Consider the following 21522-nt stretch of genomic DNA (forward strand, 5'->3'; position numbering starts at 1 on the left):
AAATCTAAGGAGATCGGGACAGTTAAACTTTTTTATTCCGAGTAGTAATACTAAATATTTTTTTTTTCTCTAAAGTTGACTAGTCCTTGCTAATCCAGAGTATGCGCCTGCCACATATTAGCTTTGTTTTGATTCCTATAACCACGTAACAAACAAACAAAATAATTTAAGTATTACACATCAGTTTCTGAAACTGCACACGAGGAAAAGATGCTTCAGACCCCCCTATATTGACAGTATAGAATGGTCCGTTCTTTAGGGGGTCGGAGGTTACAGCTGTCAGAGTGTTCGATGATGCTCGGAAGATGGCGTCGGAGCAGGTCTGTATCCAGTGGGAATGTTGGGAACTAATGAAGGCCAATTTAGTTGTGTTATATTTCATTAACATGACAAACACATATATATTCCTTTGTTAATATAAAACTGTTTTCCTTTTATAGTAGCGGCGTCTCCTATTATACGGCTTAGAGAGAACAACCATGTTAAGAATGAGGGTTTCATCTTTGATGTGAGCTTGAGAAACTTGTTTAAGTAGAGTAGAATAACTTATGATTGTTGTCAAACAGTAATGCCACGCAAGTAAACACATATACTAAACTAGCATACTGTTACATGTCACGTAGTGAAGCCGATTCTTGTTTAGCAGTGGATGCAGTCTGTAAGAGGTCCTGTCATGGACGTCTGTTGAGCAGATTTAACTGTATTATATATGACAGATTGAGAAAGATGAAGAAGTGGTTATTCCTGTCTGGGCCGCTCTCCTATATTGTGAACTGGCAACATTAATTGCATTCGAGACTGTGTTGTTATCTTTTTCCACCGTGTAATACTTGCAAAGAGGACCACTTATTGCAATTTGGTTGTATAAGGGAAACCCACTTTCTGGCATAGTGCCGCAACGAAGTTTGAATTTGGTTAATCACCGATCTAGATGTATAGTTTGCGATTGCTTTTTTGAGCACTAGAAAGTATGCATTTTAGTGGGTGAGATGACCATTGGTAGTTGTATGCTTTTACCTAATGAGCTCAGACATTATACAGAGAACTGTTAAGTATTGTGTCTACCAAGTGAGATATTGAGTTGAGCTATTATAGAGCGTGACTTTTTATCTCGTGTCACCACACTGACCACCTGTCCAAACCTGTCACTCAGGGCAGTATCCAGACTTAGAAATAGGAAGGAACCAGCAAGCCCAGACAGCTACATAACATTTCCACACTGTTATGAAAACCTGAAATAGTTCAAACTTCAGCTATTAATAACCACACAGGGCTACATCATTCTTGGCTCTCTACTTCAAGCAAAGTGCTTATCGTCATGCATTTTCTTAACGCTAGCAGGTCTTTCCTTTATCCTGTCGCTATCATGCGAACACTTGGAATTTTTTAGGGAAAATTCTTGTATTGTGACGAATTTTGAAGACTACGTATATATACACAGTTATAACAAATGAAACATATTTTAACAGACTGCAACAGCAGGCATCGGAAGCTGCAAATTAATTAGTAGATTCAAAGTCAAAGAAAACTTTGTCATTCAGAACTACACAGCAGTGTAGCTGAACGAAATTACAATGCTCAATTCTCAATGCAGGAAATAGTTGCACATATAGACGGAGAAAACTTCATAAAATCTCACAGTATATTTTTAATAAGTAGCAATTTGTAAGTAAGGTGGATGATTTTAAATACTTGGGGTAAATAGTTCAGAGTAACGGTGAGTGTGGAAGAGAGGTGAAGAAGAGAGTACATGCAGGATGGAGTGGGTGGAGAAGAGTGTCAGGAGTGATTTGTGACAGACGAGTACCTGTAAGAGTGAAAGGGAAGGTCTACAAGAGGATAGTGAGACCAGCTATGTTATATGGGTTGGAGACAGTGGCATTGACAAAAAGGCAGGAGTTTGAGCTGGATGTGGCAGAATTAAAGATGTTAAGATTTGCACTAGGTGTGATGAGGGTGGACAGGATTAGGAATAAGTATATTAGAGGGTCAACCCAGGTTGGAAGGTTTGGAGACAAAGCCAGAGAGGCACGATTACGTTGGTCTGGACATGCGCTGAGGAGGGATGCTGAGTATATTGGGAAAAAGATGCTAAGGATGAAGCTACCAGGTAACAGGAAAGGAGGAAGGGCTAAGATAAGGTTTATGGATGTGGTGAGAGAGGACATGCAGGTGGTTGATGTGACAGAGCAAGATGCAGAGGACAGGAAGAAATGGAAACGGGTGATCTGCTGTGGCGACCCCTAACGGGAACAGCCGAAAGAAGATGATGAAGATGATGAGCAATTTGTAAGTAAAGTAGGGCAGCAGTGACCCACACTCATCCCAGAACAGGAGACAAGGAAGACAAGGAACAATATGAAGGTAATATTGTCAATGTAAAATTGAAACAATAGCAGCATATTTATAAGTAGATTGAATTAATTGTATAGTTTGTATATTGCACTTTACAGTCCTTCAGTGTATAGGTGAGCTACCTTAGTATTGCACTTAGTTATTGCACACCCATAAAATAAGCCCCTTGATAAGCTAGTTATGTAACAGACATCTTGGTTCGTGGAGAGCGTAAAGAAACTGTTTTTTAGTCTGGTGGTCTTGTGTATGATAAAAGTAGATGATCCTTGTTTGTTTAACGTAAGCTTTCAAAAGCTAATGTGAGCATTTCCTTTTTCTCAATTTTGAACAAGCTTTTGACATAGTTTGTATTCTGTTTTCTCAGATGGATAATAAAAGTTATACTTTGTTGGCATCAGTCCTTGCATGGGATAGTACAACTTGCTGTGTTGATTTTTTCTGTAGTTATGAGCTTTCATGTTCATTTGTGATTTTCTTTTTCCCTACTGGCCTTCAAGAAGCTTGATTACTGTAATGATATTTTTTGATTCCCATTTATGTATCAAGATTATTTTTTGAAATAAGGTAATGATTCACTTTTTCTGATTGTAAGAGAAAGCTTATTCCATGATTCTGGGAGGTGTTCTGTAATGTACCTGCCATGCTTTGTTTTTGATAGTTACTTGTAGTATTAAGTTCCACATTCTGGTATTGGTTTCCTCAGCAGTGCATTCTGAGCATGGACTTTCAAATAGAATTGGACATGATATTGCTTGAAGATGAGACAGAGATAATCTCTTAGTAGCCTGTATAAAATAGAATGTGATAGTTCCTAAAGCCTTTCTGCGTAGTTCAGACTTTCCATTGTTATGAGTTTTCTAGTAAGGAATCATCACCGTACCTTTTTGTGTTTGTTCAAACGCTACAGAATGCACAGTTGTGGTCAAGAATGGGTTGCATCACTGAGGTATAAAGCAATGCACTTATTTCCCTGGTGTGACTTGAGATGCCTTTTAAAATTAGATGTTCTGCAAAATAAGAATATGCTTTCTTTCTTTCTTTCTATTTTGCAAAAACTTCTCCCTCAGGTACCACAGACACATATCCAAACTGTATCAAACTCTTATACACATAGTAAAGAAACTCAAAATAAGCGGTGATATTCACCCTAACCCAGGTCCTTACCACCCCCTCTCAAATCACAATAGTATACAAAATATATTCACTATACCTAGAAAAGGTTCAGACCATCTTTTACTTCTAAACTTAAACCTCTGAAGCATTGCTAATAAAGTCCATGAACTTCATGCTATCCTCTCTCTTTACTTTCTTGACATAGCCATTCTAACAGAGACTTGGTTAAAACCACACATCACTGATGATGAAATCACTGCTCCTGGCTATAACATACTCAGGTCAGACAGAAATGAGATGAAAAGTGGAGGTGTGGCCATGGTATTCAAGGACTTCCTCATAATACATCCAGTAGATCTAAAAATAACCAGTCCTTACAACACTGAGATGCTAGCAGCCAAATTACAAATAAACCCCAACAAGAATATAATTATAATAGGCATATATATACCTCCAGGCAATAAAGTTCCCACAATAGAGCACATCCTACAGTGCATTTCTCAAGAAATTACCCATGAAACCATCATTATGGGTGATTTCAACATTGACTGAATGACATGCAACTCTAAAAAGCCCACTAATGATATTCATCTTTTTGGCTTTACACAATTAATCCAAACTCCTACTAGAATAGGCAAAAAAAAAAAAAAAAAAAAAAAAAAAACAGACAGTCTACCCTAGACTGGACCCTGACAAAGAAACCCCTACTACTGTCAAATCACAGGCTCTTTACTTGATTGCCTTAGTGATCACCTATCTACCTGTCTCCTCAGACAACATTCCAACCGTACTAAACTTACCATTTTTCGTCAAAGCCACAACAAGAAAAAATTCAACTCCCAAGATCTGATGAATACTTTGAAAAAATGCAACTGGTCTCCTCTTCGGTATTTATCCCTAGGCTGTGCTGTGGACTACTTTAATAATACTTTCCTCAACATTCTCAACAGTTTGGCCCCTCCCAGAACAATTGGAGCTCAGGCAAGACATGCCCCATGGCTGGCTAGAGAAACTAGAATCCTCCTCAAACTAAGAGACCAAGCATGGGCCTTGTGGCAAACCAACAAGACTCAACCAAACTGCTTAGCTTATCAACAAATCAGGAATAAGGCCACACACCGAATCAAACTGGGTAAAAATTACTATACCAACATGCAGTTTAGATATCGAAGAAACCCACAGAAAATCTGGTCCACTATCAAAAATATCCTACATCCTGGACAAACTACAACCCCCCCCCCCCCCCAATATAACAAATAGCTCAGAGTCCATTGCAGAACAGTTCGATAAGTATTTCATAGAAAGTATTCTATCACTAACCAAAAAAACAACCAACAATACCCAACACCACCACCCGTAACAAACAATAACACTGAAACTTTTTCATTCCAATCCATCCCCACCAAAACCATAGAAAGACTGCTAAGAAAACTTAAACCTTCCACAATTACAGCTGATAAACTTGCTATCTGAATATTTAAAAATTGCAGCCAAATACTTTTCATACCCTTTATCAATACTGATTAATCGATCAATTGACTAACAATATGTCCCATTGATCTGGAAAATCTCATACATTATACCCCTACAAAAAGGTGGAATTTCAACCGAGCTTTTGGCCCATTGCAATTCTGTCCCCACTATCTAAACTCTTAGAAAGGTGTATACATTCTCAACTCCTCTGGTATCTTGCTAGCAGTAACCTACTGACCAAATCCCAACATGGTTTTTGACCCTTCCATAGTACCACTATAGCTCTCCTTAGCTTTACTAACATCATTAACCAATTTAGAAGTGAAGGGAAAATTGTTTCTTTGGTCTTTCTTGATATGTCTAAAGCCTTTGATATGGTTTCTTACCACAAACTCCTAACAGTCAAACCTCAAGCTCAGCCTCCCCGCTCTCTCCTGGTTCCAAAGTTATCTATCAGGCTGACACCAGGCAGTGAAGTGACTAGAAGACCTCTTTCCCCCTACTCCCTGTCTCATTAGGAATCCCACAAGGGTCCATTCTTGGCCCTCTGTTGTTTAGTATTTTCATTAATGACCTCAATACTGCCACCCCACAAGCTTCACTAATGCAATATGCAGACAATTCCACCCTTATATGCGCAGTATCTAACTTACAACAGCTCCAAGATATAACTCAAACGTCTTTCACTCAAATAGACACATGGCTGTCTAACTCTCAACTTATACTTAACCCTAACAAAACTAAACTAGTACTTTTTCATCTTAACTGGCCCTCAGACCCCCCCCCCCATCCATCTTCTACATCACTGCTTCTAATAATACAAAAATTACCCTAACACTTCCACAAACTTACTAGGAGTTACAATCAAAAATAGACTAAGATTCGACTTACACATATCTCAAATGATTAAAAAATACACAAAAAAGGGAACCCTTTACAGAAACAAAAAATTCCTAATGGATACCTCTCGAATTGCTATTGCTGGAACTCGCCTATTGTCTACTCTACTTTATGCCTCACCCATCCTTGTCAATCTTAGAAAAACTGACTTAGACAAATTAGAAACATGCTACAACAAAATAGCAAAAATTGCCACAGACTCTTCACAGAGGACACACCACTGTCTCACTCTAAAAAAACTCACCTGGCTAAAACTACCTCAACTACTAACTTATAATCAGTTAACTATGGCCCACAAACTACTATATCAACCTGGGAAAACTCCAGCTCTTTTAAATATGCTTCAGCCCATATTCAAACATAAGTAAACTTTGCTCAGCAAACAAATCGCTGCTACATGTCATTAAATCTAAAAGCACTGCTGGGGACTGCCCGTATTCCTACTGTTCTGCTAAATACTGGAACTTGTTACCTCAATCTATTAGAAGCATCCCAAACCTAACCCAATTAAAAAAAAACTGCTCAAACAACTCTTTTCAGACACATGGCTTTGCTCATGTAACAGCCCAGGCTAAGTATAAACTAATAAAAAAAAACTTCAAAAAACTGTATAACATGTTTTTCTTACAAACACACATTCCTTTTATTAATTGTTTCTTATTCTACCTATTCACTATCACACTATCTTAAACAAAAAACTCTCAAACTTAACCTCACAATCAAAATCACTTACTTTTTACTCCGTTTTTCTCATCCCTACCTTCCTCACTTCTTCCTCCACCTGTTTCCATTATTAACAGAATGGAACAGAATGAGTTACAAAATATATGATTGTTTCTTTACTATTAATTGTATACTATACTGCGTAGATAAATTCTCTAAGCTTTCATATACCAATCAGTTATAAATCCCAATAAGAACCAAACAATCAGAATTTCCCATATTGTTCAACTGTATTGTTACTTATACTATGATTTTCTTGCCAACCTCACTTTATTATTTCTGCTATTTATGTACTTTACACTACAAGTCTACTGTAAAGTTTGTTATCATTGTATAAATTCCTTTACCATTGTATAAATATATTTATGCTATGAATGTTATTACTGTGTTACAGTGTTCTGTCATGATGTGGAGCTTTTCTATCCAGGCCTCTGCTAAAAATGGGTTCTCCGATTTGGACTCTCCCAGTAAACAAATATCATGATCAGTAGAATATATTTAATAAACTTTTCTTAGCCTCTTAATGTGGCATCTTATATTTAAATATTTTTCATGTGTAGAGGAGATTATGTGTTATATGTATGATTGCACTGCATTTTATGTACATCTCAGCTTGCATTTTTATATATCTTTTTTTTTTCCAATGCACTCTGGCTGTATATTTTAATGTTATTCTCTTTGCATTCAGTCTTACTATGTTATGAAGTTTACTGTGTACTCATTTTGTATGTGATATTTTTGATTGAAAGACCATGATGTATTTCTTGCTCTCATAGCTGGCCTTAGGCATAGGCCACCTAGGCGGTCGCCTAAGGCGCCGCTCTAGCATGGGCGCTTTTCCAGTAATCTGGATGGTGTAGGGGGGGGCAGACCAAGATGGGAGCACAGGGTGGTGTTGGGGGGGCACTGTCGAGACCTTTTTCCTAGTGCACCAGTTGACCAAAGGCCGGTCCTGGTTGCTCTTTTAATTTGGGTTGTGGCTGAAAAGGGTCAATAGACCAGTCCACATACCCAGTGAACAAATATAAATTAATAAAATGTAGCAGGGCTAGGAGTGGACCACTGGAACATTTAATATAACTTTGATGTGACGGGATGGATTTAGCATCAGAGAACTGAATCCATCACAATTTACAGTGACGGATGGATATAGATAAGTGTATTTTAATGACTATTGTAGTAGAGTTTGAGGACTAACTGGTGTTGCAGCTTAGCCTACTTTTTTTTTTTTTTTTTGGCTAGTTACTTTGTTCTGGTGGCTTTTGTCTTGGTATCCTTCCACCTTGACCCATGATTCAATGTAGTAGTCAGTTTGGACTGTGTTACCGTTCTTAAATTTAATGTCAGTCCCATTATAAAATAGTCACAGTACTATTGACTGGATTGCTACTTTTTAGTTCCTTGGCCCAAGATTCACAGAAGTATACTCTTGACTTTACTACAGTTTTTAAATGTACTGCCAGTTGCTTTTGACTAGCTTATTCTTTAACTTTACATCTGATTATGATTTACATTGACATTTAAAACAAAAAATGCCGAAAAGTTTTACAGCTGCATTTTGCTGTTAATGTTGATCAAATCCTGCTATATCCTGATTGTTGATACAAAGCATGCAAATTAGTACCACCTAATGGTATCGCAATATTCTCTGTTCTAAATGTTGACCTGATCTGATCATGTTCTTTAATTCTCTGTTCCTACTAAGGTTTTTTTTTCTTTTTCCATTGTAGGCTAACTTTCCCATAGTGTTGCTTAGACTAGAATTATTAGACTGCATTTGCCACTTTTATCTGAGCCAAAAAGCATGCTATCTAACCTCTTGTTTAGCTCCTGTCAGTTTCTTTTGTCCTTATTTCAGAACAGTCCTGCAAACTACTTCCACATGGTAACTATTACTCAAGCATCCTTAGACTGTGATGTAGTTTTTACAGTTTTATAGCTAAAGTGGCTAAAAGTAAAACTCAGTTTCTATCTGTAGAACTGCATATAAGGAAAGTAACAATGACATTGTTCATTAAGATCTATGCAAAGCCTTGTTATAGCAACAGCAGTGTGCAATGTGACATTGGTCACCCCATCTTATGAAACAGAACATAGTCAAAGGAGAGAGAGTAAGAATTTCAGAGTTAACCAACACTTTATTTGAAGCAGAATGGATGGAATTATTGGAACCGTTTAAAAAGAGAGTATGACAAAAATAAATGCAGGTAAGTGTATCGATTGCAGATGGTAAGAGATGATGGATCAAATAAATATAGCCTTTAGCAGCTGATACAGTCTTGGATGAAGAAACAACTGAAGCTCTACTACCAGCTGAGAGTAGGCCAAAGATGGTATTCAAAATAAATGTAGACAGCATGGCTGTTAAAAGAGATCTTAAGGAAGAATTGCAAATTATTAGTAACAAATTCACAAACATACAAAGTGGTAGGAGGTAGGCCATATTCCTCTTACTAGAGAGGTGAACACCTGAAGTCTTCATTATAAATGGGGAAAGATCCCAAAAGTTTTAATAGAGTGGTGACTAATAAGAGAAGTGGTACATTTTTTTGGCAGTGTATTCCATTTGTCATTTCATAAGTAGTAGTCCACAGTTTTACTTCTGTTACACATAGAACATTCAGGAGTAAGGGGCATTACACACGTGATACTGAAAACATGATGCATGTGGTAAGTTGCAATTCTTGCAACATATTTTACATTGGGAAGGCAGATAGAAAGTTATGATAAAGAATTCAGGACCAAACAAATTCCAAGACGTATCAGAAAGAATGCAGTCATTTCATACCATCTTTAAGTTTCTTATAGAAATTAAAAACAAATCTTTTCATGTGTTAGAAAAACTGAATTTGGGCAGTAGAGAGGATATGGAATTGAAATTAAGCAGAAAAGAATTATATTGGCAGTAAAGCAACATCCAGGATTAAAAAAAAACATATTAATTATTAAGCCCGTTTTAAGGAGAAGGTTGAGCTAACTCTCTTAGTTTTTAATTCATTTTAATTCATTTTGGGAAAGCACTTGATTTGTTGTTTTTGTTTTGTAGTAAGTCTAAACTCAAAATGAGTTTTAATGTCTAATTTCATCTAATATGAACTAAAGAATGAAAGAACTTGCATTTTTTTATTTACAGTCGGTGTGCTTCTTTCCTGTTATTTGCAGTCACAGCCTTATTTTTTGTTTTGCTTATTCCAAGTTAACAAGGTATTGAGCAGTGGGAGGCTATAAATTAGTGTGTGTGTGTGTGTCCCCTAAGGGAAAAAAATAAACACCAAAACAAAATTGATCACAAAAAGAAAACAAAGGCTTTCTTTCATAATTACAAGACTAAACAGGAAAAAGCTAACATCACAGACAAATGTAGTTTGCCAGAATAGTGATATTGTTAGTGAAATAATTTTTGGTAAGGTATTATATTGAGCCGGGGTTAGAAGCAGTGGCAGATTAGGGTTAGAACACGAGTAAGTTGGGTGGGGCAAAAGTAAATCAGAATTGAAATATGGCAAGTTGTTTAGTCTTTTGTTTGAGAGTGATGCATTTATATCATCCAGAAAGTCTGTCTTCCCTGCAGGAAGAAAGAGAGAGTTTATTAGAATACTGGAAATTATTGACTTGTTATCTAGACATTTGATTTTCTTCCTGTGAGAGGTATATGAGAAGCACCAAAATAAGAAGTTACAGTGTGTTGCTTTTTGTGTGTCACAAGGAAGCTCTTGAAGTTTATAGTTATGGATAAGTTTTGAGGGAAGGAGAGAAAGAGAGAATACTGTAGTGATGAGTGGAGATTTGGAGTTAAGTGTGACAAGAAAAAATGCTGCTATATATACCATATATTTTTCACAACGGCACAGAATTCAGTGTAAAGTATTGGCATTTTGGTTTGTAACAGAACAGTCAGACTGTGACTTTGGTGAGTTGAATGGTTCATTAGTAAGAGACAGAATCATGTATTGTATACTGTCAGATGAGAGGCAGATTCCTGTGAAAAGCAGATTTAATAGTAAATAAAGCAATTCCGACTGTAGAGTGAATACATTTATTTAATTTAATTTTAAATGTCTCAGAAGAGTGAGAATTGTATAAAATCACACGACATAACAAATAAGGAAATGAATAGATAGTGCAAACCATGACAAATCATGTTAAATAAATATGAAAAACATAAAAAAAACGCTTTGTCTCACTTCTACATAAGTTGTCCTATGTTACCAGGTTCCTGATGGCTCAGAAGATAAGGCCTAGATCTTTCCTTATGAGTATATAAGACACACTGAATAAAGGGATATAGTTTTCAGACTTTTCTGGTAGCTTAGGTTTGTTAAGCCAGTAATGATCTTAGTTAGGAGCCTCTGGGTTTTTCTAGTTGTTTGAAATGTTTAGTGCGGTACGTCCTAAAGAGGAGGGCATAAGTGTTGGGTGTAACCATGCTGGAATGAAACCTTCTACGATAAGTCAGTTTTGTAGAATCTGTGTCACAGAAATCATTTCGATAAAGTCTCCAACAAATTTGTAAGTGAAGAGACTGTATGTCTTGAAACAGAGCCATGAAAATTAGTTTTGTGTGTCCACATTATAAGTTTAAAGTTAATACGGCTTACAATTTAAAACAGATACTTTGAAGAAAGAGGACAAGTCTGAAACATGGACAGAGATGCTCAGAATTAACAACCAAAGTGTTAGTATTTAAACTTTTTTGTATATACTTTACTGTCCATACTTGCTGACAGCCCCTGTCATATAAACCATGGAGGTCACAATCCCTCCAATACCACTGCCCCTAGCTTTACTGTTGGGGGGAGAACACCAGCTGGAGGAAACAATTGTCTAGGCAGCCATGTAAGAATTTGTGCTCCTCCAAGGAGCCACCACCCAACAACCTGAGGGGCTTCCCTCCACAGACCTGGGCCATCCAAGTTTCAGGAATGGATGCTAATTTTCTTTAAACCTGAGAACTACTCAATATCACCAGCTCCCCTTTGCTTTACTGTATCTTCTACCCACAGACCATGTGAAATTTCTACTTGAGCCACACCCCTGCTTCAGGTCACTGACTTGAACACTCATGCATCTTCAAGGACCTCCTGTGATCATGCCCACACAGACATGTTCCCACCCACACATGCATGCACGCACACACATACAGAGAGACATGCAAGAAGCACCAAGCCCACATTCCCGGTTTCTGACTATATGTTTTTTTTTTCAACAGCAAGCCTCCACTTGCTGGTGACAGTAGTCAGCTGGAAGACCATCTTCTGCCCCAGGATGCATAAGCCAGTGTTGGCCTCTCATTCCTAGTGTCTCCTGTCCGATATCTCCACCATTGGGCTGCTAATGACTGTCTTCCACTGGGTAGTAATCAAGGCTTTATCTTGCTGTACCATGGAACCAGGCAAAGTGCAGTGTTGGACAGATTCATTATGGATTATAATTTCTGCACATGTTTGCAACTGTGAATTAGAAAGAAATAAAGAATGTAAATTCAAGCCATTTGTGTTCATGTTGCTTTCATGTTTAGTTCATCATGTGAAGCAAGTGGACAGAAATTGTTTACTTGTTAATGTGACTATAAGAAATAAAAGATTAAGTTGTAGAATGTTGGACTAGCTGAAAATCTGATTGTATTTGGTCTTTATGACTTTTCAGATGCTTGCCATGCTGAAATAAAATCATAATATGCATGTGCAGAGTTATGTTTTTCTTTGTATGCATGAAGATACCCTTCTTACCTGTGGTACATGTTTCTAGGAAGTCTAGTAGTCCTGAAGAGAACTGGAAATTAACTTGAGTACAGTAAAGAAGGTAGACATGATTGAGAAACAAAACTTTATTTTCTGACTGGGTGAATGTTATAGTTAGCTATTGTGAAGCCTTACAAAATGTATATGTATTTTTGTGGTTTGTTGCATAAACATAAGTGGTTTCTGATTTGCCAAATACAGAATATTTTTATTTGCTTAATTCTAATCAGGAATTTTACAAATTAATTATGACAAAGAGAGTTCCTTGCTGTGTATTTTTAATTCATCAGTAGGAATATATGATTTGATTGACTTCTCTTTGGTGTTTTGCAAGCACCTCAAGTTGATTGAAGAGGTGGTGTGCTGGTGTTCTAAGAGCTTAAAGGTATTCATAGTTATTTTTTTTTTTTTAACATTTATTTACTGGGAAAGTCTGACTGGGTGAAACCCATTTTCAGTGGAGGCCCGGGAGGAAAAGCTCCACATACAATCAAACAACAGTGTAAGAAGGACATACTATATAAAAGTTGCATATTATACAATTCCTCCTCTAAAACGTGCACGCTGATTGGCCAGCCCAACCAGCGTGCCCGTTGTAAATCCCTCAATATACTAACGGAAAAACACTGTCTCACTATGTTAAAATAGTTTAACATAGCGATACAGGTTTAAAAAAAGCAACGCAGATCTCCGTTGCTTTTTTTAAAGCTGTCTCGCTATGTTAAACTCCTTTAACATAGCGACACAGTGTATAAAAAGCAACGGAGATCTTGCGATCTCCGTTGCTTTTTTTTTTTAAACCTGTCTCGCTATATTAAATGGGTTTAACATAGCGAGACAGCTTTAAAATAAGTAACGGAGATCTCCGTTGCTTATTTTAAAGCTGTATCGCTATGTTAAACCCATTTAACATAGCGAAACAGTAAAAAGCAACGGAGATCTTACGTTCTCCGTTGCTTTTGCCCACAGCTCTGATGTACTGCGTAGGCATGCGCAGTACATCAGAACTGCCGCGGAATACCAGACAGCTGCGGAAGGGCAGCAAAGAGGCATTATACAATGCCATTATTTAAGAAAAGTAATTATTTCTTTTCTTAAATAATGTCATTGTATAATAGCAATAACCCACTTCTGGGTGTGGGTAATAATGGATTTACCCACGGTTGTCTTTGTTTGGTCCCTCGGGCTTCGCCCTCGGGACCAAACCACGCCAACCGTGGGTAAATCCAGCATTACCCACACCCAGGCATGGGTTATTGCTATAATATTACTGATGGCTGAATTTGACAGAAAAAAAATGGATGACAAAAGGCTAATTCAGTTACTGAACAAACTCAGGCAGTACATCTTCAAGGAAAATGAGTAAATATAAAATCATAATTGCAGAGTTGAGCCATATGGGCCATGTTTTGACATTAGACAGCTTGAAATGAAATATTGAAGGTCAGATTTGCAGTTCATATGCCTCCACCCGGGGATAAACAAGTGTTTATGAGATTTGTTAAAAATGATACAGTAACATTTATAGTTTTGTTTTTAAACTTTAAAATGTCAAAAATAAGTGTACCATAAAGGAGTTATTGGAAAAAATGTGGAATGATATTGGAGTAAGTAGAAAATATAGTTTTGAATTGTTCAAGTAGTTACTGCCAAATATTTCCATTCTGAATTAATTTGGTGTGAATAAGCCAGTCAATATTGTAAGTAGATATGAAACATACTGGCACTTAAGTCTTACTACTTGATGAAACAAAAGAGCTGAAATAAAGTGGAGTTTGCAATTTTCCACAAGTGTTTTGTTGGTTTTATTACTAAGTTTTTAACAACAGTGTGTTTTTCTGTTGAAGTTTGATTTTACATAAGATTAACCAAATGTGTATGGGTCAAGAGCCTTTTGTGACTGTTAGAAAGGGTGTGCTTTGAAAGAAGATCTGTTAGTCGTAATGTATCTGTCAAAAGTATATTTATGAGAAAGAACTGTTAGTAGAAAGTGACTATAAGCCATTGCAGAGTATATTTAAGAAATAGTTGCACAAGGCACCACCCAAGTAACAAAGAATGCATTTACAGAGCTATGACTTGAGGGAGTTATAAGCCAGGAAAAGAGATGCATATACTGAGTCACTCATTCTTGCCAGAGCAACAAGAAGACCTTAGAAATGAACAGAGTGTTAACTGGGTATTACTACAGTTGTCTGTAGTTGTAGGATTTATAAGAAATACAAGGCAATTGACAGTTTGCACATTGCCAACATGTACTGTCATGAAACAGAACCTCCTGTCTCAGAGGGCCAGGCTCGTAAAGCCAGGGGAGAATTTGTGATTACCCATCCAATTGTCCAGTTCCTGTTTTAATTTAAAATGGGAGTCTATACTTGAGGTGTAGGAGGTGCTTTGGAATAAACTTATTGATACACTTGGTTTTAATTCTCTGCTAGTGAAAATATAGATCCCTTGCTCTGCTATTTTTGGGGCTATTTGATTTGTAGAGATGCATAAGATCTGGATTACTAGGTCTCTAATGGCTCAGAAGGTAAGGCATAGATCTTCCCTTAGGAGTATATAAGACACTAAATAAAGGGACAGTGTTTTCAGAAGGTAAGGCATAGATCTTCCCTTAGGAGTATATAAGACACTAAATAAAGGGACAGTGTTTTCAGACTTTTCTGGTAGCTTAGGATGTCCTTCATGGTTCACTGTTTTAGTCATGACTGTAGGGTTCTTCCTGCCAGCAGCAGCCCTCGATCGGCCAGAATCCCAAAGTCTGGATTGGGCGTCAGCTGAGGTCGCTTTTATCCTGACGTCAATGCGCCAGGAAGTATAAAGACCTCAGCCGACGCCATTACCCCAGTCTTTCTTGCCACGCGGTGTCCTGAGCAGTTCATTGATGCCAGTCGGCCTACTCCTGTCTGTTTTTGGATTTACTTCCAGGATTTTTCGTTTTTTAAGATAAGTACCCCGTTGGGGAGGCCTTTTTTTTGCTCCAGTCAGATGTCAGAAAAAGTTAATAATTGTATTTCTTGTGGGAAACAAATACCTCATAGGGATTTCACTCTTATTGTTTTCCCTGCCTGGGGCCTGACCACGACGTTGCTAATTGTGGGTTTTGTGCTAGATTTAATCAGCGTACTATTAGGCGTAGGTACAACTTTGCCTTCTACTATTTTGGTAAAAGGTTTAATTATAATATGTCTTCGGATTCTTTTCCGGCTTCTGGTGTGTGTAAGAGGCGCAAAGATAAAGACAGGCCTCCGAGGTCCAAAGCAGAGGATATTACTCAGTTATTGCCAGTTGCTGGTTCGTCGGTTGTCAGTGAGGCGCCTTTGCAGCCCCTGTCGTCCGCCTCTTTTGAATCAACTGTCTGTACCAACTCCGGTGTGGAGCTGATGGGGCCTTCAGAATTGTCAGGGAATGGACCTTCGAATACAACTCCCTCAGTTGGGTCCGGAGCTGGTAGGCAGGTACCGGCTTCTGAGGGAGTTTTCAGGCCTTCACAGCTTCATGTAAATATGGCTTCAGTTTTGCATTCTAAGACAATGACTACGGCTCCAGCTAAAAAGAAATGGCAAGCACAGATGCCTTTTGATCAGGGTCCTAGGCCTCAAAGGCAGATGCTTAGGATGGCTGAAGATTTATCTATGATCAGGGGTTCTCATCCCCCAACTGACAAAAAGCCTAGATTACAGTCCGATTATGATTCTTCAGACCAAATTTCTGTTTCTTCTGCTTCTTCCCTTCAGCACGATTGTTCCTTTCCTTCAGCCTCTCCTCCTGAGGATTATTCTTTTGGTGAAACTTTGCATGGTATGAGGGAGCATTTTCACTGGGAAGGGCAGGAATTCTCTGAAACCAAGAAAAGGCTTAGGGATTTTCTTCTTCTCCCTCAGCATAAGCCTCTTGCTATTCCTCCTGTATTGGACATTGTAGATGATGTTTTTTCAGAAGCTTCCGTCTCTCTTGATTCTTTTCCCCCTGCTCCAGTCAAACCAGATAGGTATTATAGGGTTCCAGATTCTCACAAGTTTCTTTTTAAGAATCTTTCACCTGATCCGGAAACAATTTCTCAGGGCCCTAAGGGTGTCAAGGCGGCTTCTGCTAAACATCCTATTCCCTCTGATTGAGAGTCCAGGGCTTTGGAAAGATGGGGTAAAAAAGTTTATACTTCTGCTACATTGTCTGTTAGAGCTTTGACCTGTCAATTTCATATGCTAAAGTATCAGCAATACCTTTTGTCTGTATTTAAACAAAAGATGTCAGCTGTTTCTATTGGTGCGGATGACAAGGAGTTACAGGATTTATTGCATGCTATTGAACAAGTGGGTAAACATACCCTGCATTGTGGTTTTGATTCTTTGGAAGCTACTTGTAGGGCTGCGACAACTGGCGCAGTTATTAGAAGACCTGCTTGGTTAAAGGAACAAAGCTTGCCGGATCAGGTTAAAGCCAAACTTTTGGATGCCCCTTTGCAGCACGATGTTTTGTTTGGGGCCAAAGCTGAAGAGGTATTAAAGAAAATGGAGGACAAAGCCAAATCTATGCAGACAGTTAAGGATTTTCTGCAGGTGCAACCTCCTAGATTTAGCAGGCACTGGCCAGCTAAACCTTGGTCCTTTCTGAGCTCGGACAGGCCTCAGAGAAGCAGATTCAGGTGTTCCAGAGGTAGGGGACAGACACAAACCCTTTTTAGGAATAGGCAGTGGCCTGCCCCCTCTCCCAAAGGTGGTGAAGATAAGTCTCAACCCTACCGGAAACAGTCTTTATGACTCTCCCTTTCTGGTTCCAGGGGCTCCTCTCCTGGAAAGCACGTTTGGGAGGAAAGATTTCTCTTTTTTATCAAAATTGGGGCCGCATAACCTGGGACAAATGGGTTCTGGACATAGTCTCAAGAGGTTACAGATTTCATTTCCACACCTTGCCAAGACCGAACGGTTGGCCAGATCTTCCAGATCATCAATGGGCAGAGGCACAACTGCAGGTTCAGTCCCTCTTAGCTATGAGGGCCATAGAATTGGTACCAAATTTAGAAATAGGGCAAGGTTTTTATTCAAGACTTTTCCTGGTTCCCAGGAAGGAAAATTCGTGGAGACCAATCCTGGACCTTTCCGTACTACACACCTTCCTAGATGTACCAAAATTCAAGATGCTCACTCTGCAGCAGCTGCTGCCTATGTTGGGCAAGAACGCTTGGATGGTGACTCTGGACTTAAAGGAAGCTTACCTGCATATTCCTATAAGGCGAGAGTGCAGAAGGTATCTGAGATTCAAAGCAGGCTAGAAGCATTACCAGTTATCTGTGCTGCCCTTTGGCTTATCTACTGCGCCCAGGGTCTTTACAAAGTGCCTGGCACCAGTAATGGCGTTTTGCAGACAGAAGGGGATTCACATATACCCTTATCTGGATGACTGTCTTATTCAAGCGGACGACAAAGACACTCTACTTCAGCATCAAGCTTTTGTGCAGCATCTTCTACAGTACCTCAGATTCACAGTGAATCAAAAGAAGTCAAATCTGGTGCTCACACAACAGATTACTTTCCTGGGTGCTCTTCTGAGTACTACAACCCAGATGGCTTCCTTGACACCAGACAAAAAAAAAGCGCAACTGGCTTCTTCTTTCCAACACCTGGCTTCAATGAAACAGCTGACTGCAAGAAAGGTTCTGCAGGCTTTAGGTTACATGGCTTCCTGCATTCTCCTAATACCATATGCAAGACTGCATATGAGGAAACTACAGTGGTACCTCAAGAGTGTGTGGTCTCAGCATTACCACAATTTGGAAACAGTGATCACGATTTTGCCTTGTCTACAGCAAGAGTTTCTTTGGTGGGCCAAAGCCTGTCTCCAGAACAAGGGGAGGCCTTTTTGTCCTCCACCAACCAACCAACTTCTGACAACGGATGCTTCCAATTATGCCTGGGGAGCCCACATGCACGGGAGATGTCTTCAGGGTGTTTGGACAAAGGAGCAAATTCACCTGCACATAAATTTGAAGGAGATGCTCGCTGTACAGAATGCTCTGATAGCCTTCAGGGACTTTCTTCTACCAGGGCAATTGTTGATAAAGACAGATGACACTACAGTGATGTGGTACATAAACAAGCAGGGGGCTCTCACTCTTACCCCCTGTGCAGGTTAGCCATGGCTCTGTGGTACACTGCACTGACCTGCAGAGTCCACTTGACACAATTCCTGCCAGGAAAAGACAACACTCTGGCAGGCACATTGAGCAGGACACTTTCGGATCCACACGAATTGATGTTGGATGTTCACATATTCAGGATGATAGTACAGACATGAGGATGTCCGGATATAGATCTTTTTGCATCCCCTCAGAATCATCAACTTCCAACATTCTGCACCAGGACCTACCACAAACTAGCATGGCAAGTGGATGCCCTCTCATTCAGTTGGAAACACCTCTTAGTATATGCTTTTCCTCCTTTTCCTCTTCTACCTCGGGTACTTCTGAAGATAAAACAGGACAGACCGCAAATGAATTTACTGGCTCCCAATTGGCCTCGACAATTCTGGTATTCCACTCTGATGAACCTAGTTCAGGAGCATCCCTGGATTCTGCCGCAAATCCCTCATCTGTCTCAACAGGACGGCCGGATCCTGCACAGTCATGTCAAAACTCTGAATCTAGCTGCCTGGCAGATCCAGGGTCTGTAAACACCTCTACTCTTTCCAAACCGGTAATGGATGTAATCCTTGAAGCTAGACGGCCCAGCACTAGGAAATCTTATGCAGGTAAATGGAAAAGATTTTGCTCCTGGAATCAGGTCCAAGGTGGTGATTCTGCTGTTCCGAACATTCCTCTGATTAACATTCCTCTGATTTTAAAGTATCTGGCAGAGTTGTTACATACGGGCCTATCTTTTTCATCTATTAAGCTTCATGCTTCTGCTATTTCTGCACATTACAATTCGGATCCTCCGATTCTTTTTCTCATCCATTACTTAACAATTTCTTAGAGGGGCTAAGAATGTTCGGCCCCCTATAAGAGCACCTGTTCCCACTTGGGATCTTAACTATGTTTTGGAAAAATTAACCTTGTCTCCTTTTGAACCTGCATCTTCCACAAATTTAAAATTTTTGTCTTGGAAAACTGCTTTTCTTTTAGCTATAACCTCTGCTAGAAGAATTTCGGAATTGCAAGCACTCATGGCTGTGGAACCCTTCATTTTTCATCAGGACAGGGTTTCCCTAAGGACTAACCCCACCTTTATGTCTAAGGTGATTTCGGCAGTGGCCTTGAATCAGACTATTCATTTGCCTACTTTTTATCCTAATCCTCAAAGTGAGGAAGAAAGTCTTTTGCACACTTTGGACGTGCACAGACAGCTTCGTTTTTACCTGGACAGGACCAAGATATTCATGAAATCTGACCAATTGTTTGTCGTTTATGCTCCTACTGTTCTAGGGAAAGCAATCTATTTCTAAGTGGATTGCCCACTGCATCCAGTTCTGTTACTCTTTTCATAGCAATCCAGTTCCTGTTAATATTAGGACTCATTCTACCCGGGCTACTGCTACTTCAGCAGCCTTTCTTTGTGGGGTTCCTACCAAGGATATTTTAGAGGCTGCTACTTGGAGTTCTGTGCATACTTTTTCTAAGCATTATAACGTCCCTCTCTATTCTAAATCTAGGACCGGTTTTGCTTCTGTGGTTTTGCAAAGTTTTGTGGCAGCTCCTTCTGTTTCTCCTCCAGCCACCCTTTCTTAGCGTTGGGACTCAACCCTACAGTCATGACTGCAACAGTGAACCACGAAGGACATAGTACAGTTGTGTACTCTTACCATAAATGTAGATATTCGAGTGTGTTCACTGTTGCAGTCTGAGTTACCCTCCCTCCTCCCCCTCTTTTGTTTTTTCTTTGAGTATTGTCTGTTATGAGGTATTTTGGCTGCTGAGGTTTTGGGCACCTGACATCTGGGGCAAGAAAAACTGGGGTAATGGCATCGGCTGAGGTCTTTATACTTCCTGGCGCATTGACATCAGGATAAAAGCAACCTCAGCTGACGCCCAATCCAGACTTTGGGATTCTGGCTGATCGAGGGCTGCTGCTGGCAGGAAGAACCCTACAGTCATGACTGCAATAGTGAACACACTCGGAACATTTACATTTATGGTAAGAGTACACAACTGTACGTTTGTTAAGCCAGCGATGATCTTAGTTAGGAACCTCTGGGTTTTTCTAGTTGTTTGATATGTCTAGTTTTGATATGTCTAGTGCAGTACATCCTAAAGAGGGCATTGTAGTCAGTAATTGGATTAATCAATGCTGAATGAAATGGGTCAATAACTTCTTTGGATCTGGAAAATATTCCCCTAGTTATCAGTTGTGCTAAGTAGAAGAACTTCCTGACTACTTTCATTACATGATGATTAAATCAACCCAGGTACCAAGGTATCTAGCAACATGATCATTTTGGAGTGGGGTATTGTCTGTGTCTTATACTTGGGGGAGGGTTTTTACCAAATGCAACTATGTTATACTGTGTAGCATTTAATATCAGCCTATTATTAGCACACCAGGTGTTTACAAGTGCAAGTTCTTCTTATAGGGCATGGGTGTCAGAAGGCAATTTGATAATGACTCCCAGTTTGCAGTCATCAGCAAACTTGGTTAGCTAGAGGTCATGGTTTGTGGTCTGGCATTTGGAAAAGTAAATAACAAACAAAAGGGGTCTCAACATAGACCCCTGCAGGGCACCACTGGTTACCTGCATACTCTTTGATGAGACACCTGTTACCCACACTGTGTGATTTGTTCCCTTAGCCAGCTTGTTATTTATCTTACCACATAGTTAAATGCATTACAAATAGATACCTTACTGTCTATGCCAGTATGGAGTATACTGTTGAAAGTCCTGGCCAAGTCAAGGTATATTGTGCAATGTGCATACAGCTTGTGTTACTTTTTTAAAGAAGATAATCAGATTCATTAGACAAAGTCTACCTTTAACAAAGCCACTGCTGTTGGTCTAGCCTGATGAGAGTTTTAATGTCGTAGTTAATCAGGTCAGTTATAATATGCTCCATGGTTTTGCATATGAGACTTGTCAGGCTGCTAGGACTGTAATTCTTGGGGTCCGCCTGCAGTTTATGGGGTCGCTGGAGGAACCACCCTTGCCGAGTGGCATTGCCACTGCTGTACACCAAACTTTAGGTGTAAAGCCAGTAGCCATACTCAGGTTAAATAGTCTAGGGAGT

At 39.3% G+C, this 21522-nt stretch overlaps 1 protein-coding gene across 1 annotated transcript in view; it reads left to right on the forward strand.

Moving 5' to 3' along the window:
• The first annotated feature begins 236 nt into the window (after nt 1-236).
• The window catches only part of SGCB (sarcoglycan beta), a 362798-nt gene continuing 341512 nt past the window's right edge, over nt 237-21522 (forward strand). Inside the window, exon 1 of the mRNA XM_044055720.1 lies at nt 237-320. Within this exon, the coding sequence (XP_043911655.1) occupies nt 306-320 (15 nt within the window). The 5' untranslated portion in view covers nt 237-305. The remainder of the gene's footprint in view (nt 321-21522) is intronic.

The sequence above is a fragment of the Protopterus annectens genome, chromosome 14.part0 (assembly GCF_019279795.1).
Source record: "Protopterus annectens isolate FY-2018-M chromosome 14.part0, PAN1.0, whole genome shotgun sequence".
Taxonomy (NCBI): Eukaryota; Metazoa; Chordata; order Ceratodontiformes; family Protopteridae; genus Protopterus; species Protopterus annectens.